The sequence below is a fragment of the Scophthalmus maximus genome, chromosome 4 (assembly GCF_022379125.1).
Source record: "Scophthalmus maximus strain ysfricsl-2021 chromosome 4, ASM2237912v1, whole genome shotgun sequence".
In the NCBI taxonomy this organism is placed as follows: Eukaryota; Metazoa; Chordata; class Actinopteri; order Pleuronectiformes; family Scophthalmidae; genus Scophthalmus; species Scophthalmus maximus.
The window spans coordinates 13481568-13503641 of record NC_061518.1 but is presented as its reverse complement, the minus strand read 5'-3'; the positions used below and the strand labels follow the sequence as shown (position 1 = coordinate 13503641).

The window sequence follows — 22074 nt, the reverse complement described above, 5'->3', positions numbered from 1 at the left end:
GAGATCTACGACTGCCATTGAGGTTGACAGCTTCTGAGATTGCCCTCTGATGATTTTTTTAAAAAAATGTAATTTTTAGGAATACACATTTTTTGGTTTTTTTTTATTGAGTTCCAATACTATTGTATCCTTGATGAATGTTAGGTGATGGCTGTTACTTGTTTAGAACTTGAATTTCCTTCCCATTGATTTATTTTTCTGAGTGCTTAAAATCTGGACTCTTATTGAAAAATGAGTTAAAATATCACTTCCTTTTTCCACTGTGTGGTGTTGGAGAACATCACCGGTTAAACTTCATGTAGATTTGCACCATGTGTTGAGGAATTTCTGTCCTCTTCTCTCCTGGGAAACTGTAAAGATGAGTTTTCTCAGGCACCAAGCAAGGTCATCTTATCTATGGCAGGCCGAAGCAGTCGGTGGGAAGCCGAAGGCGGTCTCGGGAGGTGTCCTAGTCGAAATGACGACATGACTCTGACAAAGCTAAATGCGACTACAGAGACCAGGCAGACTATGTTGGGATGCGATACACTGTGAACCTGTTGATCTGTGCAGCGAACCGGAAGCAAAAAGGGAATCACTTAAACTAGTTTCAACTCAATGCTGGGTAAAACTCATTTTATTTACAGAATAATTCCTCTAAGACGAATATAGAAGCTAAAGGCAAGATCTATCAGTAAGCAAACACTGGCTAACATTTAAGTCAGTTGTTCTCAAAGATGCTTAACCAAAACTGGTGCTGCAGTTAAATATAACACATTTAACAGACAAAACGATTGTCGAACATGTTAATCGTATTTGTTTTGTTTCTTTCCTCTCACTTGCGTATCCCCTCTGACATGCACAAACACATGCCTTGATTGGTTAACGTTAGTGTATAGGCAATACTCGCTTTTCTCTCTCCAGGATGATTTACATTTCAATTATGTATTACTCTAACTAGCCTAATGTTGCCTTACAAGCAAATGATCAACTCAACTTACCTGCAATACTTGGTCAAACCGCACCGGGGCAAACTTTCAAAAGTATTGCTGTTATACATGAAACTGTCATGATAAACCACTGTGTTTATAATGTGTAATGTAAATGTACTCGCACAGAACAAACCTACCTTTGAGATTCAGTGTCACTGCTGGATGATGGGGGCGAGGCTAGCTGGAGTTTACCTTTCTTCTTCATGGAGGTTGATGCAAACAGACCCAATTCATATATAACCTGATTCATAAGCACAAACACCTCAGTTGCAACCTCTTACACTTACGCATAAAGCTTCCTCGCTGCCACATGAAGAAGTCATATGTGAGAACATAAAGCCGACCAAAAAATAGTAAATACTAGCTGCTGCACATGCACAACGATAAAACATATACCTTTTTATATGTTTGTGATAGTCTCTGTACCTGTCACGGTCTGAAGCAGTTGCGATGGTGGATAATGGTGGTGGTGGTGGTGGTCGACCAGCTGTAGGCTTAGTTGATGGCGTGGAGGTTATCTGGGTTCTTCGAAGGCTACAAAACAAAGTAAAACTTACTCATCCATATATTGCATTTGGATAAACGTAATCAAACAAACAGTGGTTCATTTGTCAACTTTTTCCAGCAAATATATTTAGAAATGTGTCTTTTTTTTCTTCAATCATAAATGCCTAATGTTCTGAGCTTTCTTCCTTCCTTCGTTTTCCGGCTCCTAGCATTAACAACGGCGGCATTAACATCATGGCGAACTCAGTCTGAGCAGCTTGGCTACTGTCAAAAGCAGAAACGTCCCAGTTTTTACAAATAACCTTGAGTTAAAAGTCCAGTAGTATTAATAAGTGGGCTGTTTGCGTGACTTACTGCTCTAGTAGAAAGAAGGCAAACTGCATGTCATCTTTAAAGCCTCTCAGGTCTCGGAGCTCCCTCCACAGGGTGAACGCCCCTCCGAGGTACACTCTAGTTTTATCTCTTCTTCGATCACTCTCATTCTTCGCCTTCCTCTGTTCCTCTGTCAAAGGGATTCTCTTTCTCTTGCGAGTTGTTTTTGTCAATTCTGCTGTTCCACCATCTGCCATTTCTATTCACTGGGGACAGATACAGGGAGAATGCATGTATTCACTTCCTTGTTTTTGGTGATGCAATGGGTGACGCAGGTCCTTTGTGCCATAATTCGAGTCATTTTTCCCCACGTGAACCGCGTCCCGGTGGCCAAGACAATGACATGGTGAGAACAGGGTTTAAAGGGGACCACCACATGCACTAATGGTGTCGTTACTCCTTCGCCATTACACATTACAATACATCTTTAACACCATCATGAAAAGTTCAAACAGAGAAGTTGCCTATACTTCCACGACTGACACGTGGGTCTGGACACAGGAGGGCGACATCAGTGTCTGCCCTCAGTCCCCTCTCCGGTGGGAACGCATGTTAGCTCCTGACGACGGTGAAGTTAGCTTTCGATTTGGCAGTTCAGGGGAAACTTAAGGGGAAAGGGACTTTCACTGCTGAACGAACAATTCTTGTTGTTTGAGGCATTTGCGGCTGTGAAAATGTGCTAGAGATATTATTATTATTATAATATTAGACATATTATGAAAAGCATCGTCACTGACTGCAATCCACTTTCAAATATGTGAAACCTTTATTTTATTTGTGAAAAAAGAAAAATTGTACATTTTAACAGGGATATTGCACACATCTATCTATCTATCTATCTATCTATCTATCTATCTATCTATCTATCTATCTATCTATCTTTCTATCTATGTATCTATCTATCTATGTATCTATCTATCGCACATAAATATCTAGACTAGATTATCACGGTGGGGCTAAAGATTCTTTAAAACACAGTTTGTGATTTGTGAATCCTTTGTCTGATTTTGAAAATGCAAAAAACAAACAAACATGGGCAACAAGGACATTTCTCTGCGTTTTTCAGTCTTAGACCACATCAGTTCTGAAGGAAAAATACTATACCAACTTATCTGGACTAAATTATCACAGCGGGGCTAAAACAAAATTGGAAGAAGTCCGTTTTTTTATAGACATGAGGAACTCGTCCTTCTCACACAAAAGCATAAGAGTTAATGACACCTCCTTAATTGACCAGTCTGTCAATTTACTTTAATTTTGCTTAAAACAAACTGATATGCTCTCACCTTTCCTCTAACTGGTCCATCTCTCTCACTGCTTCTGCCCCAGTTATAATCCTTACCCCAGCCAAAGCCTATAACAATTACGGTGGTCACTTTAAATTTGACCCACATATGGAAATGCTTTCTTTCATTACCTCCTCACATTTACCAGCACTTGAGTCAGACATTATTGAATTCACCTGGTTTATCTGTTCACTAACATCTGCCATCATTTCAGACCCTGCTGTTCTTATCTTGCTCACCTGTCGTCCTCGTTGTGTTCCTGCCTTTGCCAGTCACCTGACCTGACCTTGCACTATACCTGCAGACATGATGCTCAAGTTTACCCCACACCTGCACAGTAGACCTGCTATTGTGAATTTCAACTACTCCTATGCTTAAACTGATACAGGTATGGGTGTAAGGCAGGCAGAGAACAGACAAAAACGGCATTGATACAATTCACAAACCATGGGACTGGGGAATGGTTCGCTCAGCAGTGTAAGTCGTCCCCCCTTAAGTTTCCCCTTAACTGCCGAATCGGAAGCTGAGAATCGGAAGCAAACTTCAGCTTCGTGGAAAAATGATGGGTCTTCCTTCGCCCTATTTGGACACAGCATAAACACCGTGGCTTGGTTTCACATGCGATGGTTCACTTGACTGCCAGAGGAGGATGAGAGAGCTGCGCGGATCTGGAGGAGGACTGATGATATTTCATCTTATAATCCAATCAACTCAAACAACAACAGCAAAACTAATGTTGCTCTCCTGTCAAACAGAAACGAGAAAGCTCCGTCAACGATTTTAACATGGCTCTTCTACCATAGTCCTTATTTTTCAGTTTTTGTTCTGTCGTACACTGTGATTTTTATCGTGGCGTGCTGCACATTGACATTCTGCACATTTGCAATATTTCCCCCATCTCCCCCACTTCTCTTCTCCTGTGCGCGGACAAGAGCGCCCCCTGGTGATGTTGCAAAAAGTGCATCGGACAGGAGTCACTGACTGCACCATGTGAAGTGAGACGGTGAAAGGGTTTTATTGTTGTCCTACATGTGAAATTACCACAGACACTAGAATTCTGAAAGAAAAGGCAGCAAAGATGGAGATTAACAGAAGTTTGTGCTTGCAATGTAAAAACTTAAAAACAACTTTTAAAAAAAATCAACATTTTGTTTCATAAAAATGGAATTATGTGTTTAAATGTGACAGGTAAGATTCATAATTGGACTAAAACATATGGCTAAAATATGCCAAAAAATGATATCTAAAAATAATCAAGTATAATTTAACATCAGCCATTACATATAATGCATTTATGGTGTGTAGTGTAACACTTTAAGTGTAAAGATCAGCAATGGCCACATGTTTCACACTATGCAGGATAAATATATTGGAGTATGTTAAAATGTACTTGTTTGTCTCGGTAACATATGGAATCTTAAGGACAAAAATCATTATTACCTGTTCACATTAATGGGAGAACCCAAATAAAAACATTGCCGCCACTGACTTTTATTATGCATCATATCCGGGACATGTAGACATCATTTCTTGTGAGTAATTCAATTTTTTTCCACTGATAAGTCAGACCTGCAATTAGTCTACAGAATGCTAATACGCCGGATGGCTATTGCTGAAAGACATGCCAGCGATAAAAGCATGCATTTAATTGCATGTAATAAATTTACTGCAGTAGGCCAAGGGACTAATTAAAGAGGAAGGTGTAAAATCACGCAACACTATCAATAAAACTACAGCTGTTGAAAACTGCTGGAAATATACAAGTGCTTGAATTATCAGAACAATGGATGATTTATTATAATGTGTTGGAAACATTTGGTAGTTAAATTACAAACACTGAAAGGCAAAGTTTTGAGAAGAGGTCTGGGTCCTTCTGCAGTGTTGCCAGCATGGGAGAATAGGCTGACCCCCCCACCACTGTGCAGTGTGTCCTGTCCCCTCCAAGTTTCCATCAGAGTTAGTGCAACCACTATTGCTGTGTTTAAATAATACTAGTTTTAAGTTCATTTTTTGGTGAATCGAGTTTACAGACATATACATTATATGCATCACTTACATTTTCTTACCACTGTATTTTGATATATATTTATATTACAATGATGCTAATTGCTGCCAATGTAATTTTATTGTGTCTGCTCACTGTAATATGTGTCCTTTATCTATCAACGTCCACATTATTATTAATAATAGTACAACTTGGTAAAGTAGAATTGGCTCTGAGAAAAACACATTCAGTACTGGTAATGATGTTTGTACTATTATTATGACAATAAATCTTGAATATTGAATACTGTGAGTGTGATGTAAATGAAAAATAAAATTTCTCAAAACAAGATTTAATGAAATGCTGCAGTCTATAGAAGTAAACTGGATGTGGTGTCGATGGTAGCAAAGTAAAGATAACCGTGTGTGTGTGTGTGTGTGAGAGAGAGAGAGAGAGAGAGAGAGAGAGCATCTCCCGCTGTGTGGAACCAGCATGTCACTGCGCTCGGCGGAGGGATACAAAAACCGATGTCATCGTGGTGCTGCGGCTCTTTGCGAAGCAAAAAATGTCTGCCTAGGGGAAACTCGTAACTGGTATATAGAGGCTCTTTCCCCGACGTTGTCATTCAAACCCTTCGTTCCGCTGTTCGGTGGCGTGTTGCCAGACCGTGGGTCGTCACCAGATCGCCCTAGTCGGGCTTTTTAATCGGGGGACGAAGGTAAGACATTCGTAGGAGTTTGTCAAAAGCTGTCGGACCTCCGAAAGAAGTTGGGAGTTGGTGAAAGAACCACAATTGCGTGTTGTGTCCTGGAGCTGCGCGTCGACCTTATCATGTGCAGTGCTGCTTCTTCCGTGTGACTTGTCCCGAGCCACGGTGCGATGTTTGTCTCTATGCGCGGTCTCTTCTCTGCACTAACAGGGACCGCCCGAGCCGCCGCCTGTTAGCCCTTCACCAGCCACACGGACCAGTCGCTGCAGCTAGCGTTAGCCAGGCTGCTGCCGCCGCCGCCGCTGCTCCGCTTACACCGACCGTCGTGGTGTTTGGAAAAAAAAACGTGCCTCACAAATCACTGACATTTGCATCGTCAGTGACACTTAATGCAAATGTGTCGCCAGCAGCAGCAGCAGCAGCAGCAGCAGCAGCAGCGTTGTTCCACAGAAGAAACACTCCTGCACCACTGCGATGCGTCAGGTCCTGGCGTTAACAAGCCGCCGTGCCACCCGTTGAGCAGGGATGTCGCCTGTTAGTCAACCCACTGGAGAAGGGAAACTAATAAAATAAATCCGTGCACCGCTTGATGGATCGGTGTGTGGCAGGCAGCGCCGTCGGCGTCCCCAGAGCCAACTTTACTTCCCAGTGCTGCTCTTTACTCTGCAGCCCATAACGATCGCCTCTCCCGGGGCACCACGGTCCCCACCAGGGGGGTGAAGCCTGACCAGCAGGGACGTGACCTGGTGCTCTGTGTTGTCTCCAGGTCTCCAGGTCGCCAGGATGAATCCTCAGCAGCGGATTGCCGCTCTTGGAACGGACAAGGAACTAAGTGACCTGCTGGATTTTAGTGCGGTAAGATGGATTTTCACCCTTTTTAAATATATATATATATATATTTTTTGGAGGTGTGAGGGCTTCACAGGCTAAAAGCATGACTGCTTGATCAATGTTCACTATCACTGATATAATCTTACAAACAGAGGCTGCCTTGTGGATGCCGAGGACTTTTGCCCGGTTGGGTCTTTTAGCTCTAATCGTTGGCACATTTGTCCCTTTTCTTCCTTTCAGATGTTTTCTCCACCTGTAACTGGAGGGAAAAACAGGCCCACCACACTTGGAAGCAGTCAGTTCAGTGCATCAGGTAGGACCCATTCACTTGCACCCACTTCACTAAACCCTCTAGTCTCTGTTCCTGCTTGCTCGCATGCGTCCATCGATCTGCACGCCAAAAATCAGTTGTTTGTTGACGAATACCTTTGTTTAAATGCCGTCTGGGCTCATTTAGAAATGGGAGGCAGAAGGAAAATGGCCTTGGTCTCCAATCTTGCAAGCGATTCTTTTCCTTCCTCTGTGTGACGCTTGTGTGCGCTGTTCACATCTGGTGCTTGAAACATGAGCTTCCCACCTGGAATTGTAGCGGTGCACCGTAGTAATGATGTGGAACAAAGTAGGCGTAGGCCACAGACATGTGTAAATGTCTATTTAGCTAATTACCTTTGTTCTGTAATGCAGCGAATGTCATTCGTGTCTCACTTTACTCTCAGATGCATAACTGAGGCATTTTCTTTGGCTGCTTTGATCAAGATGTGCTGTTTTCAGTGCAGAAAGTGTTCAGAGAGACATTATAAAGTGCACTCTTATCAGGGTTTGCAGTGAGGAGTGTTGGAGGGAAATTTCTCTGAGGGAGAAAATCTGGCGAACACTTAAACCTCGTGCTTCTTGTGAATTGTAGTGAAGTTTAATGGGATTATGAGACATCCTCTCTTTGAGTTTCTCTGGGGTTTTTTTCTATGACAAGTAGCAGTTTTATAATTATTCAGTCTCTCAGACAGACTCAGCCCTCTCTCACACACGCACACAATTGTCTTTTTCACTGCTCTATGGTCTTTTTACTTTGTATAATCTTTGAGCATCTTTGCTGTTAAAAAAGTGTGTGGATGGTTTGGTTTTCATAACACAGGTTCAGATTCCCTGCTTCTGAGTCGCTTCCTGGCTATAAATGCGACAGGACATTAATCCGAGGCACATCTATTGTCTCGTGTCACTAAAGAAAGTCAACAATCAAGCATTATGTTTCTCTCAAAGCATGTTTTGTGTGAATTCACAATGCCTCGTTGTCGCCAGCTATCTGTGAAACGAAAGACACACTTAGTGGAAACTGGACAAAAAGACAAAGACACAGGAACAGAGCTGTTACACATGAACTGTGGAGATGTGAGGTTTGATTTTTGAATACCTAATCATTGAAATGAGGAGGCTGTTGGGTGTGTGCTCTCTTCAGTAGAACAAATGAAAAGGAAACTCTAGTCAAACTTCAGATGTTCATTTTATGTAATGACAAATCTTTCAGGTGATCATTGTTTTAATGAGTTGTTTTTATTAACCCTTGGATGAAATATTACACACACATTTTAGTATTCAGTCCAGCACAGCAACAAATGAATGTAGAATTGAATCAACTCCTTTCTGAACCATTGTCAATAGAGTCAAAGATCAAATGTGTCATGGCTTTTTTTTTTTACTGGATTGCATTAGATCATACTGTATGATCTAATGCAATGTATGTATGTATGTATGTATGTATGTAAAAAAAAATGGGTAACGCAGTTTTAATTTTCCAATTGTGTATCATGACAATTTTTTAAATTTTTTTTCACAAGCCAAGTTGTGCTTTCATATCTAAACCACTATGGCAACTAAATGAAAAATGAAACATTTGATTCTTCAAGGTTTGTTAGTCTGCAAAACAGTACACATGATTTTTCAAACCCAGATTGCATCGTCCACCACCACGAGTGATATCTCAGAGGATCAGCAACAACAGAGCACCTCAGGTGCTTTGTCAGCCAGGTGTAATATAGAGTTGGCAGCATTGACATGTGCTTTATGATTTAATAAAGTAAATGAATATAGTAAGATGTGGACATCATGTCACCTTTAGGCGGGGCTTTGCACTCTGTGACCTCCAAAATAGACGAGCATCAGCATGGTGCTTTTTGTTTTGAACAAAAAAAGAATTGGAGACTGTCAGGAGAAATGTGTCACTGCCAAAGCTCATTGTGTTGCTTTGTGTTGTCTGGTGACCAGACCAGCCTTGTCCTTTAGAAATGGCACAACGTCTAAGTGTGGACTGCTGTTTTGTACCACTTCAAGCAATTTGGACCTGACTGTAAACAAGATGCTTAACCTATTTCAAATTAATGTTTTGGTTCATAAATTGACTAAATATATTGTAACTAAAATGTACTATTATCATATGTTCACTGTCTCTTTCATTTTGAAAAATTGGCCTGTTCCACTATAAAATATTTTGTAAATACAAAAAAAATTCAGCCGATATATTATTTTTTTAGTCTGTTGTCACTTTAGCCCGAATGAATATAACAGGTGTGAAAGCAGCCTCCTTGGATAACTAATGTTCAAAAACGACCAGGACGTTTTGGTGAATTCAAAGTAGCATCGGGTGCTGCTCCTGAAGTTTGTAATGCTGTTAGTAATATCATAATGATATCACAGTGGCAATGAAATGAACAGTTCCCTCTCAAATGAAAACACTATTACCTACCAAATTGATAACACACCGACATTAAATTCACGCCTGTTAAGAAACGTGATCAATGTCTAGTATACCGGATGTAAGTACGTCATAACGGGATATAAAAATATAAACAATGTAACAAAGACATGAACCATGGTTCGGCCCTTGGTCTGGACTTTAAGGTGCGCACACGCCCTCCTTAGTCAACATCTGCATGCATACATTGTATGTGCCATCACTGGAAAGTGAACATATTGACACCTCAGGTAGTTGTTGACCGTTCAGCATTTATTCCCTCACAAATATTGCAAAACTCATCATATAAGAGATAAAGATGTCAAAACGAGCCGCTGTCCCTTAAAATGCATCAGTTCTGGAGTGGGTGAATCCATCCTCTTTCAGGCGGTAGCGAGTACTCCTGTGTCCTCACTGTGGAGGAAGGAGCACATTCATAAGTGATTGTGAACATAAGGGCGGATGAGTGTGCAGACGCAAGTGTGGAAATTGCAGGGAATGAGAGTTTGGATTATTGTATCTCAGCTGGGTAGAGCCAGATAATTGAGACGGAGTGGGACCGGCGAGACCCTTCAGGAGTGTGCCAGAGGAAGATGGATTGGAAAAATAGCCAATGTGGCTCTAACAGAGACTCATCATTTCTCCCCCCCAGCTGTGTTGATGAGGCAAATTTGATGAGGCCATTGACTCTTTCCGTGCAGTGGGGCAGTGGATGGCGGCTGTTAGATGGGTAATTTTCATTTAGCTCACACTGATATGGTTTAGTGTTAAAACTCATCCGTTTTGCTACGTTTATGCCTGGTGTTCATATTACTCTGGTGTTTTGTACCCCTTTAAAAAAGCAACCATTTTTACGTCCTGATTTGTCGCGACCCTTGTCCTGAAGAAAACAAACAACATTAGCTTTCACCACTTTCCTCGTTTGTATTTTATCCAACTAAGCAAACAAATGTAGAGAAGATTTTCCTTCTCTACATTTCTCTACACATCACCAGCATGCACATGCCCACTTTACGTGAATGGTCAAAATCCTCCTCTGGACGGAGATTGTTTTTAAAAAGCCATTTTAAAATTAAAATGTTATAGTGTAGATGCATCCTCAGTGGCACAGTTAGTTCATGGTTAGCAGTCACCAGCAGCTTGAGCAGGCTCTGTCTGTTTTGGTGTCCTTTCTTGATGTGTTTTTCCCATTTCCATAAATCACAAGTCATGTTTGTTTCTTAGTTGTTAGTAGTTAAACAGTCTTTTCAATCTCTCTCTCTGACTCTCTCACTCTCTCTCTGAGTGTTGCCTCTCTGTCCAGGAATGTAGGACGTGGTGTTGAATATTGCTCTAAATGACAAGTTAATGTAATTTATACAGAGAGAGATGGATTTATGGCATCAAATACCGTCTCTGACCCAGAGTCCCTGCGGAAACTGTTTCACCACAGCCCACTTTTTACTCCACATTCTTCATTTGTTTACAAGTAGTTGATGCAGTCATTGGTTTCACCATTAGTGCTGCGCTCTGTTCATTTATACAAGAAACCTTATATTTTCCACTGAGAGCCAGAAGCTCTGCAAGTGAAGTCAACAAAACGGGACTGTTCTTTGGATTTGTTTACATTAACACGGATGTCAAATGCAATATCAAAACTGGTGATACATTGCGGCATGACCCCGATATGAATTAGGTGTAAAACATGATATTCTTTTATAATAGATAGAATACTTATATATTATATATTTTCCTTTTCATGGGGGGGATGATTAATATATTCTTGGTCATAGTAAATGATAAGTAATCTGTGTTGGGAAGCGGGTTAACTGGTTTCTAAATGACTGATAATTTCTCATTTCATCATTTCATTCAAGATGCCGCCTGGACCAGAAGTTGTTTTTCTTTTTAAACGTCAGCCAGAAGATACCAGAAGGAATTGGATTTGATAGATTTCTCAATTAAATTCAGGTGTTCATAGATGAAGCTGATCCTTGTGTCCGTAGGTATTTAATTATGCTTGAGAGTTAATGTTGGAACCTTATTAAAACTCATACAAACAAATATTTGAAAAGTTTTTGTTCTTCTTCACTGTATGTCCGGAGTCAAATTTTGTAAAATGTTATCACATTGTAAATATGTGGTGCTTTGTATGACCCGATTTACACATTGGGTACTGTGAGCATGTTTTTTTAAAAAGAATGAAACTATCCAACATTGTTGGGACTTTAATATGCTACAGCAACTGTTGTAAGATAATCTTCTGTATGATCCAGAGCTAATCTGGTTTCGTCTGTAATTCATTTCTCTCTCTGTCTGTACAATTCAACTTTCGAATAAACAAACTAAACATTTTCTTAGGATCTTTTTGGCAAATCATAAACAGATGTAGTTTTCATTAATTAAATGGCAAAAATACATGAGCATGAGCATGAGGATTATTTGTATTATTAAACTGCATGCTGACAGCATGTTATTAAGAAAAAGTTGTCTTGTACAGCAGTAAATCAGGGAGGATTAAAGCAAACCCACCAGTTTGCTTTCACCAAACCAATGAGGTTACATCTAAAAACAAGAAAAGAAAAAAGATTGTCTGCTCGGTGTGGGACTGAGTCTCAAGTCTTCACGTATTCAGTGCAGACGGAGATCAGGCAGGACAACAGGTTGTGAAATTAAATAAGCAAGCTGATATTAGGCCATCCAACCTTTAACATTAACGTTAACCTTAACGTTTGCTAAGCTGACACTTTACAATGTCAGATCTTTCAGCAGAAGTCTTGATAATGAGTCTGAAATATCTAGTTGGATTAGTTAGGAACTTGAGAAGGGTGTAGTTGTGTGTCAACGACCCAGTAGAGAGTTATGAGATCCGACATCTGTGCTTACTGTCAGCCCTCCGCATGCTCACCACAGGTTTACAAAAAGATTTAACTTAGATAGATCTTATAGATAATGATGATGTCAATAAACTAATACTATTCATCTATTTAGAAAAAAAATCATTCACATTATTTCCCAGACATATCCTACCAACGTCACCGATGTCCGTGTCTGACAGAGAATGGGCAGATATTCGCGGATTGTGTTTACTTGTGCTTCTCGTGGGCGAATATTTGTGGGGTTGGGTTTTCTAGCGCGAGTAAATTCCCCATGAAACAAATAAAACAATGTTAATTATTGGAGTCTTAAACCTACTGTATAAGAAAGGCTTTGTAGGGTTGTGTAATCAGACAGCGTACTCAACAGGAGAGCATCGGTTCTCCTAATTCACTATCTTGACATTGCAGCCAGTGAATTTGTGTGTTTTTCCCCCTTTAGCCTCTTGTGTCAGTGAGTAATCTTATTGTGCTGCCTGTCTGTGCACTGAGAAGAGAGGGGACCCTTGAGCACTGGTAAGAGATGGTAATCAGACGAGATGACAGCCAGTGGCCCGGAGAGAAAACACTGACCATTGTTACATTCATTGTGTGAAAGGCCTCGGTTGGGTGAAAATATGTCACGCTGGTGTTTCGAACCCATGTGCTTGTAGTAACACATGCATTAGTTACCAGAAGTTACTGCTGCATGTAGTGTCCCTGCTATGTTACTGTGAATGATAAACCAGCCAAATGATGAAAGTGAGGCAAATTGAAGACACTTGAAGAACAGGAAATGAACAGAAAAACATCATGTTTGTCATGATGAAACGCATCTGTAGCTCTGCTCACTGGAGCATGATTTCTGGTGTATATAATTAGATTTTTTGAGTTTCTGACCAATAATTAATGGACAGTTGAAAATATATTTGTAATAATAAAAACCAACTTACAGTGACGACAAAATGTGAAGTCTATCATATCTCAAACTGGTCATCGTCTTCAATGATCCAAAAGTATATTTTCTTATCACTCTCCCATCACATCTCTGTAGCACTGAAGTGCTCTGTTTGAAATAAATATCTTTAGTGAAGCATTAAAAGTACAAGTCGAGCTGCATTGAACCCAGATAAGTTAAATTCATAGCTACAGTCTTGATGTGGAGCTTCTTGAGTTATACTCACTATAAGGTTTTAAATACGAGGACTAGTCCACATGTTTTGATCTCTGATTACAGACATCTGCTTTTATTTGAGTTGTTTATTTCACTCATGTCATTTCTGCTTCTTGAGTTAAATGCCAAACCCTGCTGCGTGGAGGCACATGCTGCAATCATCTATTCAATTTAAAGGTTGAAAATGTGTTTAATATTATTTTTGTTTGCTTCTCGCTGTATTATTATATTCCTGCACATACACAATATCTTTTCAATCTCATATTTTTTTTATTTGAAGTTGAAAATGAACAAATGGTATTGCATTTTACTGAGACAGATCATATTACAACAGGGACAATCAATAACTTATACGATGTTGATGCGCTACCCGCTCTGCAGTTATGTTTTGTTTGTGGGGACTTTGGCTGTTATTGCAACACAATATTGTCTCAAAAAGCAGGAACAATTGAGGAATCAAATGTTGTTTTTTTACTGACTATATTACATTAATTGGATTGTAAAGATCAGATATTATATTTTTCAACATATGCCAGATGGTCTTGCTTTGCAGTTTGGTTGGAGATATTGATTTTATGTGTCTGTCTGTTTGACTTTTTAAACATACAAGTTTTCTTTAACTTAAGAAATGAGTTTTATTACGTTTCAGTGCGCAGCTGTTTGGAAGTAGCCTCGCATACATCAATGCCAAATCATGAAGTCATAAGTTCCACTTTTATGTTGAGGTTTAGTCATGATTCATGTAAGGCAAAATAAATGACACCATTGTAAAATTGTTTTTGTGTCATGAAGCGTGACCTTTGAAGATATTAATGAGTCACATTCATTTTTAATTTTAGGAGAAACATAGTTAAGTTGTAAAAATCACATCCCAGTTACTATGCATCTGTTGGAAACACTGTCGTTTTGAACAGAAGACATCCAGACAATGTTGAATGTGTTTGTGTTTTTGTGATTCAGTTGTTCAGTGAGGCGTACAGGGAACGCCGATACACTCCACGGACATTCAACTCTGTGAGTGATCTCGTCGTGCTGACTGAGTTGTGCCTCTCTCTCTCTGACAGGTGTGGATGAGCGGACCAACCAAGCATCTTGGGCCCCAGGTGGCGAGTCCAGTCCTTCCTACGAGACCGCCCGGGTAAGATGACCTCCACCTTACCGCCTCTGAATGGCCTTTCTGCACCACAGCACATCATTTAACACTCATTACATCAAAGTGGTACATTGACAATGCCACGTTGTACGACCGTATAGACTCATTTTACTGTGACAGAAGGGACATGTGAATATACTGAATGCAGGTGCAATTGATTTTATTTTATCTGTGTAAATATGTTGTGCCACAGACATCTGTGTAAATAAACATCTGTTAAATTATTTCCACTTCAAGTTGTGGGTTAATGCTGCACACCATGAATTTTTACTATGAAAGTATTTACCCCCAGGGCAGATCACTGATGAGAGAGAACATGTCTAATGTCCCTGGATATTTTTCTTCAGCAGTTTCACCTATTGAGGGAATAAATCAGCTTTTGATCATCATGATGTTAAAGGGGGAATTGATGTCATAATGAGGGTGACTAATGGACAACAAAGTTCCATCCCAGCACGCTGGTCAACTTTGATCAGTGTTAAAACATCAACACTGAGTGGTGAGCAAATATCATTGGATGGTTATTGGATCAGGGACTGCAATAATGATTCTTTTCATTGTTGATTAGTCTGCCAATTTTGTCCTCAATTAACTTACTAACGATTTTGTCAATGAAATGTAAAAAAAATTAGAAGAATAAAAATTAAGTTGTAATTTCTTTGCTGACATTACAGTGGTGTATATATAGTCAATGGTATTTGTCACTGAAAGTGGCAAGCAGTTACTCTGTGATTGAATGTTAGGAAACATGAGCCCTACCTCTGCCCTTGAGCAGCAAGGCCAACTGAACCAACTTATTGGTTCAGCTGAGCAATTGGTTCATTACTCTGCATTATTTCATTTATGATCGCAGATCTACAGAGTAGAGTAATTTCATTAGAAAATGTCTTTATATTTGAGTTAGATATTGTTTATAGTCACTAGAGCCTGATTTGTGTTCCTTGTTTATTTAAAGGGAAGTCATCCTCAAATTATTATCAAGTATAAGATGCATTTGTATGATGATGATATATGTGTAAAAATGCATGTTTAAACCACACCTCCTTTGTTCAGTTTAAGTGAGAATGTCTCACTGTTTCTTTGAGCAAGTGTGAACAGCTCTCTACCCTGTTTGTTTGTCCCTCACACATTGGTTGTTCCAGATGCCCTGTATGAATTTCATTTAATGTCAATCTCCTGTCACTTTCTGTTAGAATACAGTTAAATGTCAAAGCCACTCGGGCTGCGTTACCTTGTTTATTCCTCGGTGCCCTTCCCGAGTGAACATCTACAGGCTATGGTAACACAGGCGGCTTGATTTGAATTATAAGACACAGACACTTGAGATATCTTTGCTCCAGGTGCATATAAATGAGCGTTTCTGACATTGCTCGGCACAGCGTCAGCCAGCAGACAGCTGTTTGCACCTCCATTTGCTATGCACACAAACACTCACATGCCACACTCCACACTCACACACAGCTGCGTCTGCACCGTATATTGATACGGACGTGATTTAAACAACCTATAAAATATTTTATCTATGTGAATGATGGCATGCGAAAAATGACAAAATGGAGTTCAGCTGTGTTGGGTGAAGAAAATATTCTATCCGAATCTGTGACACATTATTAAACATCCCAAAAACCAAAAGAACTCATTTATTTATACTCTGTTTGAATAACCCTAATATCAATATTTTTGGTTCCCTATTTGATCATCTGTCTAATCACTGAGGAAAACAATATTACTTAGAGCATTGAGTCCTTTTTTTCTTCATCATACAGTAAATGTACCCGAATTTCAGGATTGAGATGAAAGCTATATAAGGAAAGATGCTTGAAATTAACGGACAATAAACAATAGACATTATGGGTTACTTAAGTTGACCGACGGGCTAAATATTAAAATTTAATATCAAGTGTTTTACCACCAACCAAGCTTTTCTGTAGGTCATTCATCCTTTTTCTATTTTTAATAAAAAGTGTCTAATATTAACACACTAATATGGCATTAACAAAAAAAACAATTGGTGCTGTTAAACTGTATTTTTCTGATTGCTAACTTTGTAATTAAAAAAAGCTATCTAGTAAAATGCTTTCTATACTAGGATTTGCCCGAATACTTATAAATGTGCATCCATATTGCTTGAATTGAGCCACACGACCTGCTTATAAAAGCTGCTGGACCAGTCCCATCCTCTGCAGGTTCATACTCTAAAGGGCCTCATCCCTCATTGGGAAGACACACGGGTTCACTTCGCTCCAATGCTCATTACCATCAGCAAATCAGCTGCATCTTCATCATTTCTAGCAAGTTGCTGTCACTGATTTGAATAACAAACGTTGTCGGCAGTTCGTCATATCAGCTGTCACTAATTAAACTTAGCTGCTGTCGGTTTGTGTCAGTACTGGTGAAAGATCAGTTTGAGAGATGTACCTCCACTCTGTTACAACACTGTGTTACCACAAAACAGAGGGTTTCCCACAAATCCAGCAGAGTGAAACATCTTTGTAGTGGATTGCGTCACACTGTCATGGGTGGACTCATCCCAACTGATCAGCAGATACTCAGAATTAAAAGATCTAGATCTGTTCCCAAAAAGCTGAAATAGAGGTAATTAAAAAAACAGTGTAAAAATAATTTTTGCTTGAAAATGTCTCATTGTGTCCTTTTTATTAAAAAACGCCATTGCCACTCCCCTAAAGTTCCTAGTTCATGTGTTCCTATGTGTCAAGCCGCGAAGCAAGTTTACCCGATTGCTCTTTTATAATTCACTCCCATTGTGTTTTTTCTTTTTTTTTTTCTTCCTCTCTTCTTAACCAGAAGGAAAATACATAGACATGTAGGGCTGCCCCGCTCTGACTATGAGAAACACATTCAGATTCTAATGAATTGAAGACTTGGAACCAGTTCTCAAATGGAACCTGTTCTGGATTCCTGTCTCAATCTTCAACGAAGTCCTGTTGCCCTTGGTTCAACTCTTCTTGAATATCTGTTTCTGAGAGTTTAAGACGCCTGCTCTGCTGTCAAGACCTTCTTTCTACTTCCCTTGACTTTAAAAGACTGGGGTAACAGAACTGAACAGACTCCATCTGAGGTTGTTCTTCTCTGAGGTCAAACTTTGCCCATGGAGAAAGAATGTTTAGTGACTAGTTTAATTTCATCACTTTAATAAACAAGAAACTGATTAATTGAAACCCCCCCCCCCCCAGATATTTTCTGAAATTCCCTAATTTGTGCTGTGTTTCCTCGTATTTGTCCAAGGCTCTTGGAAGAAATCCTCAGTGCTTCATCTTTCAGTCTGTTATGGAGGGAATTCAGCCTTGTCCCTGAGCTTGTTTGAGCTGGTGCACTACGAGTGTGTGACCAGTGGACTGTGAACAGTCCCGAGCCCTGCCGTGCTGACCTTGGCCCACAGCCAGCCGCTGTATCCTGGGCAGCTGTGGCTGTAGGCTGGCGGTCTGACGGTCAGGGCTGTGCCCACCGCTGCCGCACGACAAACCCCCACTTCCCCAGTGCCCTGCCCCGGCTTGATACTCGCCCCCCACACACATCCATCATGACCATATCCTCACTTTCCAAGCTGCCACATGCAGCCACGTGTTCACCTGGGATGCAGCACAGAGTGTGCAAGAGATGACTTTTTAAATGCGGAGGCGAGGGATTGGGGGCCAAGGCGCGAGCTCCGACCTGCACGCTGCCACAGTGATCTGACAGTTATTTAGCCAGTAGTGCTAATGTAGCCCTGTGGCGGCGATGACAGCGTGTGTTAGTGTCTCGGATAGATGTAGGCCACCAGTGTTTGGGAACGATGAGGGATCTGTGATTGATGATCTAACGTTCCCAGAGGAGCATTGACACACAAACACAAACAGTTACACTGGATTGACCATTATCCCCTCACCTCCTTTTTCTTGCTCTGCGGACCTTGCCTTGCCAGCCGTTTCCTGAGCCACAGTGGTAATTATTGCAATCAAAGAAAGCCTGACGTGTTCATCAGCACCACGTGCTAATGGAAATCGTTTGATATTTTTTCGGGAAATACTTTTATTCACATTTTGCAAAGACTTGAATGACAATATCAGTACAGCTCTCATATCTTTCCTTTAAATATAAGTCTACAGTCAGCGGGGAAACAACTGCCTCCTAGGGCTATTAACATTTTTATAAAATCCTTCATGGGACCTACTAAATTATTGTGCACATATCACACTAACCTGTCTAATGCAATGGCTGGAACTACTTTTCTGATATCTGATGGGAGTGATAATGATCCTACTTGCACCTGGTACTTAAATGTGTATTTCCCCAAATCTTGAGATATTGTTAAGTGTTCAGTTTAAAGCCGTTTCCTTGTTTTGCTTTAGAGGAGAAGAAATGTTTTTATGCTTGCTTAGGTTGGCTCTGTGTGTGTGTGTGTGTGTGTGTATAAGTCTTTGTGTGCGTGTGTGTTAGCGTGCTCGTGCTTCTCACGGGACTGGTGTTGTTATTGAGTCTGTTCATGGTGTGATTAACAGTGTGTGCAGCCTGGCAGGAGCACAATGGGGAATCTCTGAGGATTCCCTCTACACAGCACAGCACTCCACTGCCTTTGAAATTACTCCATCACCATCCACTCACAAAAAAAAGATGGATAATAAGATTTACTTTTTTTTTTTATTGTATGTTGAATGCAAAGGGTATGAGTTGGTGAAAATAGCTCTATAGAAAAGCAAGCCCACTGCTGCTCGGTCTCTCTGGTGGGAGTTAATGTAGTTTGGGGAGATGTTTTTGACTGGAGCACAGTAGGATTTTCACGGGGCTTGGGATTAGCACTGTAACGGAATATCTTTTATTACATGGGACCCCGAGTTTTCAAAAATCATACTGTGACCGATATTTAGACCTAAGCCCCGGAAGCTGATAACTGTCATGAAAAGGCGCTGTTAAGCTGCAGGAGAAAAAAGGCAATTTTTTAAAGCTGCAGGTACCTGGGACTGATGTAGGATTGCATCGCTCTGTTTCTTCCCCTTCTACTAAATGACATACTCTCATGAACTATGTGCATCAAACAGCATATAAACCTGCTATCATATAGATGAATTACAAAACTTTAAAATAGGGTTTATGTATTTGTTTTACAAATATATTTGAACAAAGACAGAAGGGCTCCTACATATCCAGCTGTTTTATAAACATTTTTAAAGAGCCTGGTTTTGAAAAAGATGGCCGTGATGTAAGCTTTGCAGCAACTGACATTCTATAGCAAACAGACATGACATCATTCCAAGACCTTTGGAAAAAAAAACCACAACGGTCTCACAATGACTTAAAATGATTTTAATGCCCAATCGATGCTCTGATTGGTCAGCTGGACCACTCTTTTGTGATTGGTGTCGGAAATGTCACGCCCCTCACCCAGAGGCTTCCTAATCAGCTGTAAACACAACTCAACAGTGGTTTTGGTTCATCTTTACCAATTCAAGCCAAAGTAGATGGTAGACGTCCATGTTACGTGGTGATGTAGGCACCTTGTCGGAAAGAAAAAAATCAGGAATGTAAATTAGATGTTACTGGCACTGTGTAGTGTTTCAGTTGGAGAACTCCCTTTGCTGTGGAACTTGGCCTTTGTAACTTAGCAGACCTCTGACGTGCAGACAAAAGCTACATGACACACAAAAGGAGAGGGTAAAACCTGAAAAGCATAATCTGGTCACTAAAAAGTCTACCGACAATTAAAATGGCAGAGACAGAAACAGAGGTCTCTTTTTCTTTTTTTTCTATACATTTTTTGGGGCAATTATGCACAAGAGAATGGACAGTTTATCGGCATGAGCGCCCATTTGTGCTCTCCTCTTACTAATTAGTCGTATGTCATAGCACCCAATTAGTGAAGTTGCCCAATAAAGTGGTTAATATTCTGATCTCTCCCCCCAGGGTTTCGCAGGCAGCCCTCATTACGGCGATCATTTGAGTGACAGTCGATTAGTGTCCCATGAAGGATTGTCTCCAACACCTTTTATGAACTCGAACGTAATGGGTAAGTAAATGATTCTCTCATGCTCACCCGTCACATGCCCTTCGGTGGTGGGTATATAAAATAAATGACCTGATTGAGGTTAAGGCACATCATACATCTGGAGGTAGCACTATCTGAAAGACTTGATAGGCTACAGGGCAGTTTTTTTCTCTCCATCTCCTGCTGTCTTTATTTCCTCCCTTAATCCCCCTCCTCTTTCTGTATCTCCCTCTTCCTCCTCCCGTGATGACCCTCCCCCAGGCTAGAAGTCACGCCATCAGTGTAGCTTTCCGTCATCAGAAGCTGTCTCCTAGACATCAAAACTGCCCTCAGCAACTTCCGTTGGCAGCAGGGCTTTGTGTTTTTTTTTGGAGTCAGACAATTGAATCAAAGCCCCCCTTACTGAAACATCAATCATTTTGAATTTAATGTAGATATAATAATTTTCATTATATATTTTTTAGCAGTCACTGCCTTTGGGTTGTCAATGCCATTTGATTGGTTTGCTGATATAAATGTGTTGATTTCTGTTTCTGAAGAACAGTGCTGATTCCCACTTTTTGAATATTATTTCGTAGATCAGTGGTTTTTAACCTTTGTGGTCTGATGTACACACAAAGCCCTTCCAGATTAGCTCAAGTGCCCCTTTATCAACACCGATAGTCAGGTTCCAAGTGCGTTACACTTAAAAGTGGATATCATTTAACATAGGGTTAGGGTTAGGGTTGTGAATTAAATAAGTGAATATTGTTAATATTTTTTCATACATGATTTTTTATTCAGGGTCTGTGGTCAAGTTTGCGTTCATTCCTCTACAGTTTGGAGAGGCAGAAGCTGGAGGTTTCTGTTTTGACTTAGTTTATTGGTTTTTGTGCCAATATATACAGTATATTAAAGCTAGTTTTTCTATTTGCTTATTCTTATTGTTGTATTTTATTTTGTAACTACATACTCTCATTACTAACTTGCATTATGTTCTCCCATCGTAACTTTTTAACTGGCTTCATTCTGATGTGTAACCAGTCGACATGGCCCTGGAGACTGGTTTCCGAGCAAAGTGATGAGCTGGGTGCTGCTGAATTGAAACAAAAAGTCATCTTTCTTGTAATTGATCATATGACTGTTTCACATATAGTGCGTATCTCTCCCTGCGTCCAGTGCATCTGTAATTATGCTTATAAGCTGCTGAAAATGGATGTGATCGGATGCAGTGATATGTCAGATTGAGACAGTATGATTGTGAACTGGAATTGCCTATGCTTTTCTCAGGCCTGGAATTCAAGATGAGTATGGTCTCATCAAATTGTTTTTCAACAGTAATATCTGTGCCTTTCATGTGTTTCTGAAGTTTTCCGCACCCACATTATGTCATGTCTGGAGGGTTATTCCTCATTAATGAACAGGGTAGAACAACCATGATATACAGAATATACTGATGCGTAGAGGAAGGGCTTCAATTTGTCTTGTTTAAGATACAGTGCCCTGCCCTCATAGAAAAAGTGGTATAGCTGAGGGATAAATAGAGTAATGGTGGATTCCAGTTATTCT

General features: G+C 40.3%; 1 protein-coding gene across 3 annotated transcripts in view; it reads left to right on the top strand.

The window, feature by feature from the left end:
* Positions 1 to 5632: 5632 nt before the first annotated feature.
* The window catches only part of tcf12 (transcription factor 12), a 59852-nt gene continuing 43410 nt past the window's right edge, over positions 5633 to 22074 (top strand). For 2 of the 3 annotated variants that reach the window (XM_035627351.2, XM_047331477.1), the window contains exons 1-5: positions 5634 to 5838; positions 6596 to 6684; positions 6901 to 6973; positions 14458 to 14531; positions 20445 to 20547. In XM_035627351.2, coding sequence (XP_035483244.2) covers positions 6613 to 6684; positions 6901 to 6973; positions 14458 to 14531; positions 20445 to 20547 — 322 coding nt within the window. In that variant the 5' untranslated portion in view covers positions 5634 to 5838; positions 6596 to 6612. Of the gene's footprint in view, positions 5839 to 6595; positions 6685 to 6900; positions 6974 to 14457; positions 14532 to 20444; positions 20548 to 22074 lie in introns of all 3 variants that reach the window. The other variant, XM_047331478.1, reaches the window with a different exon arrangement.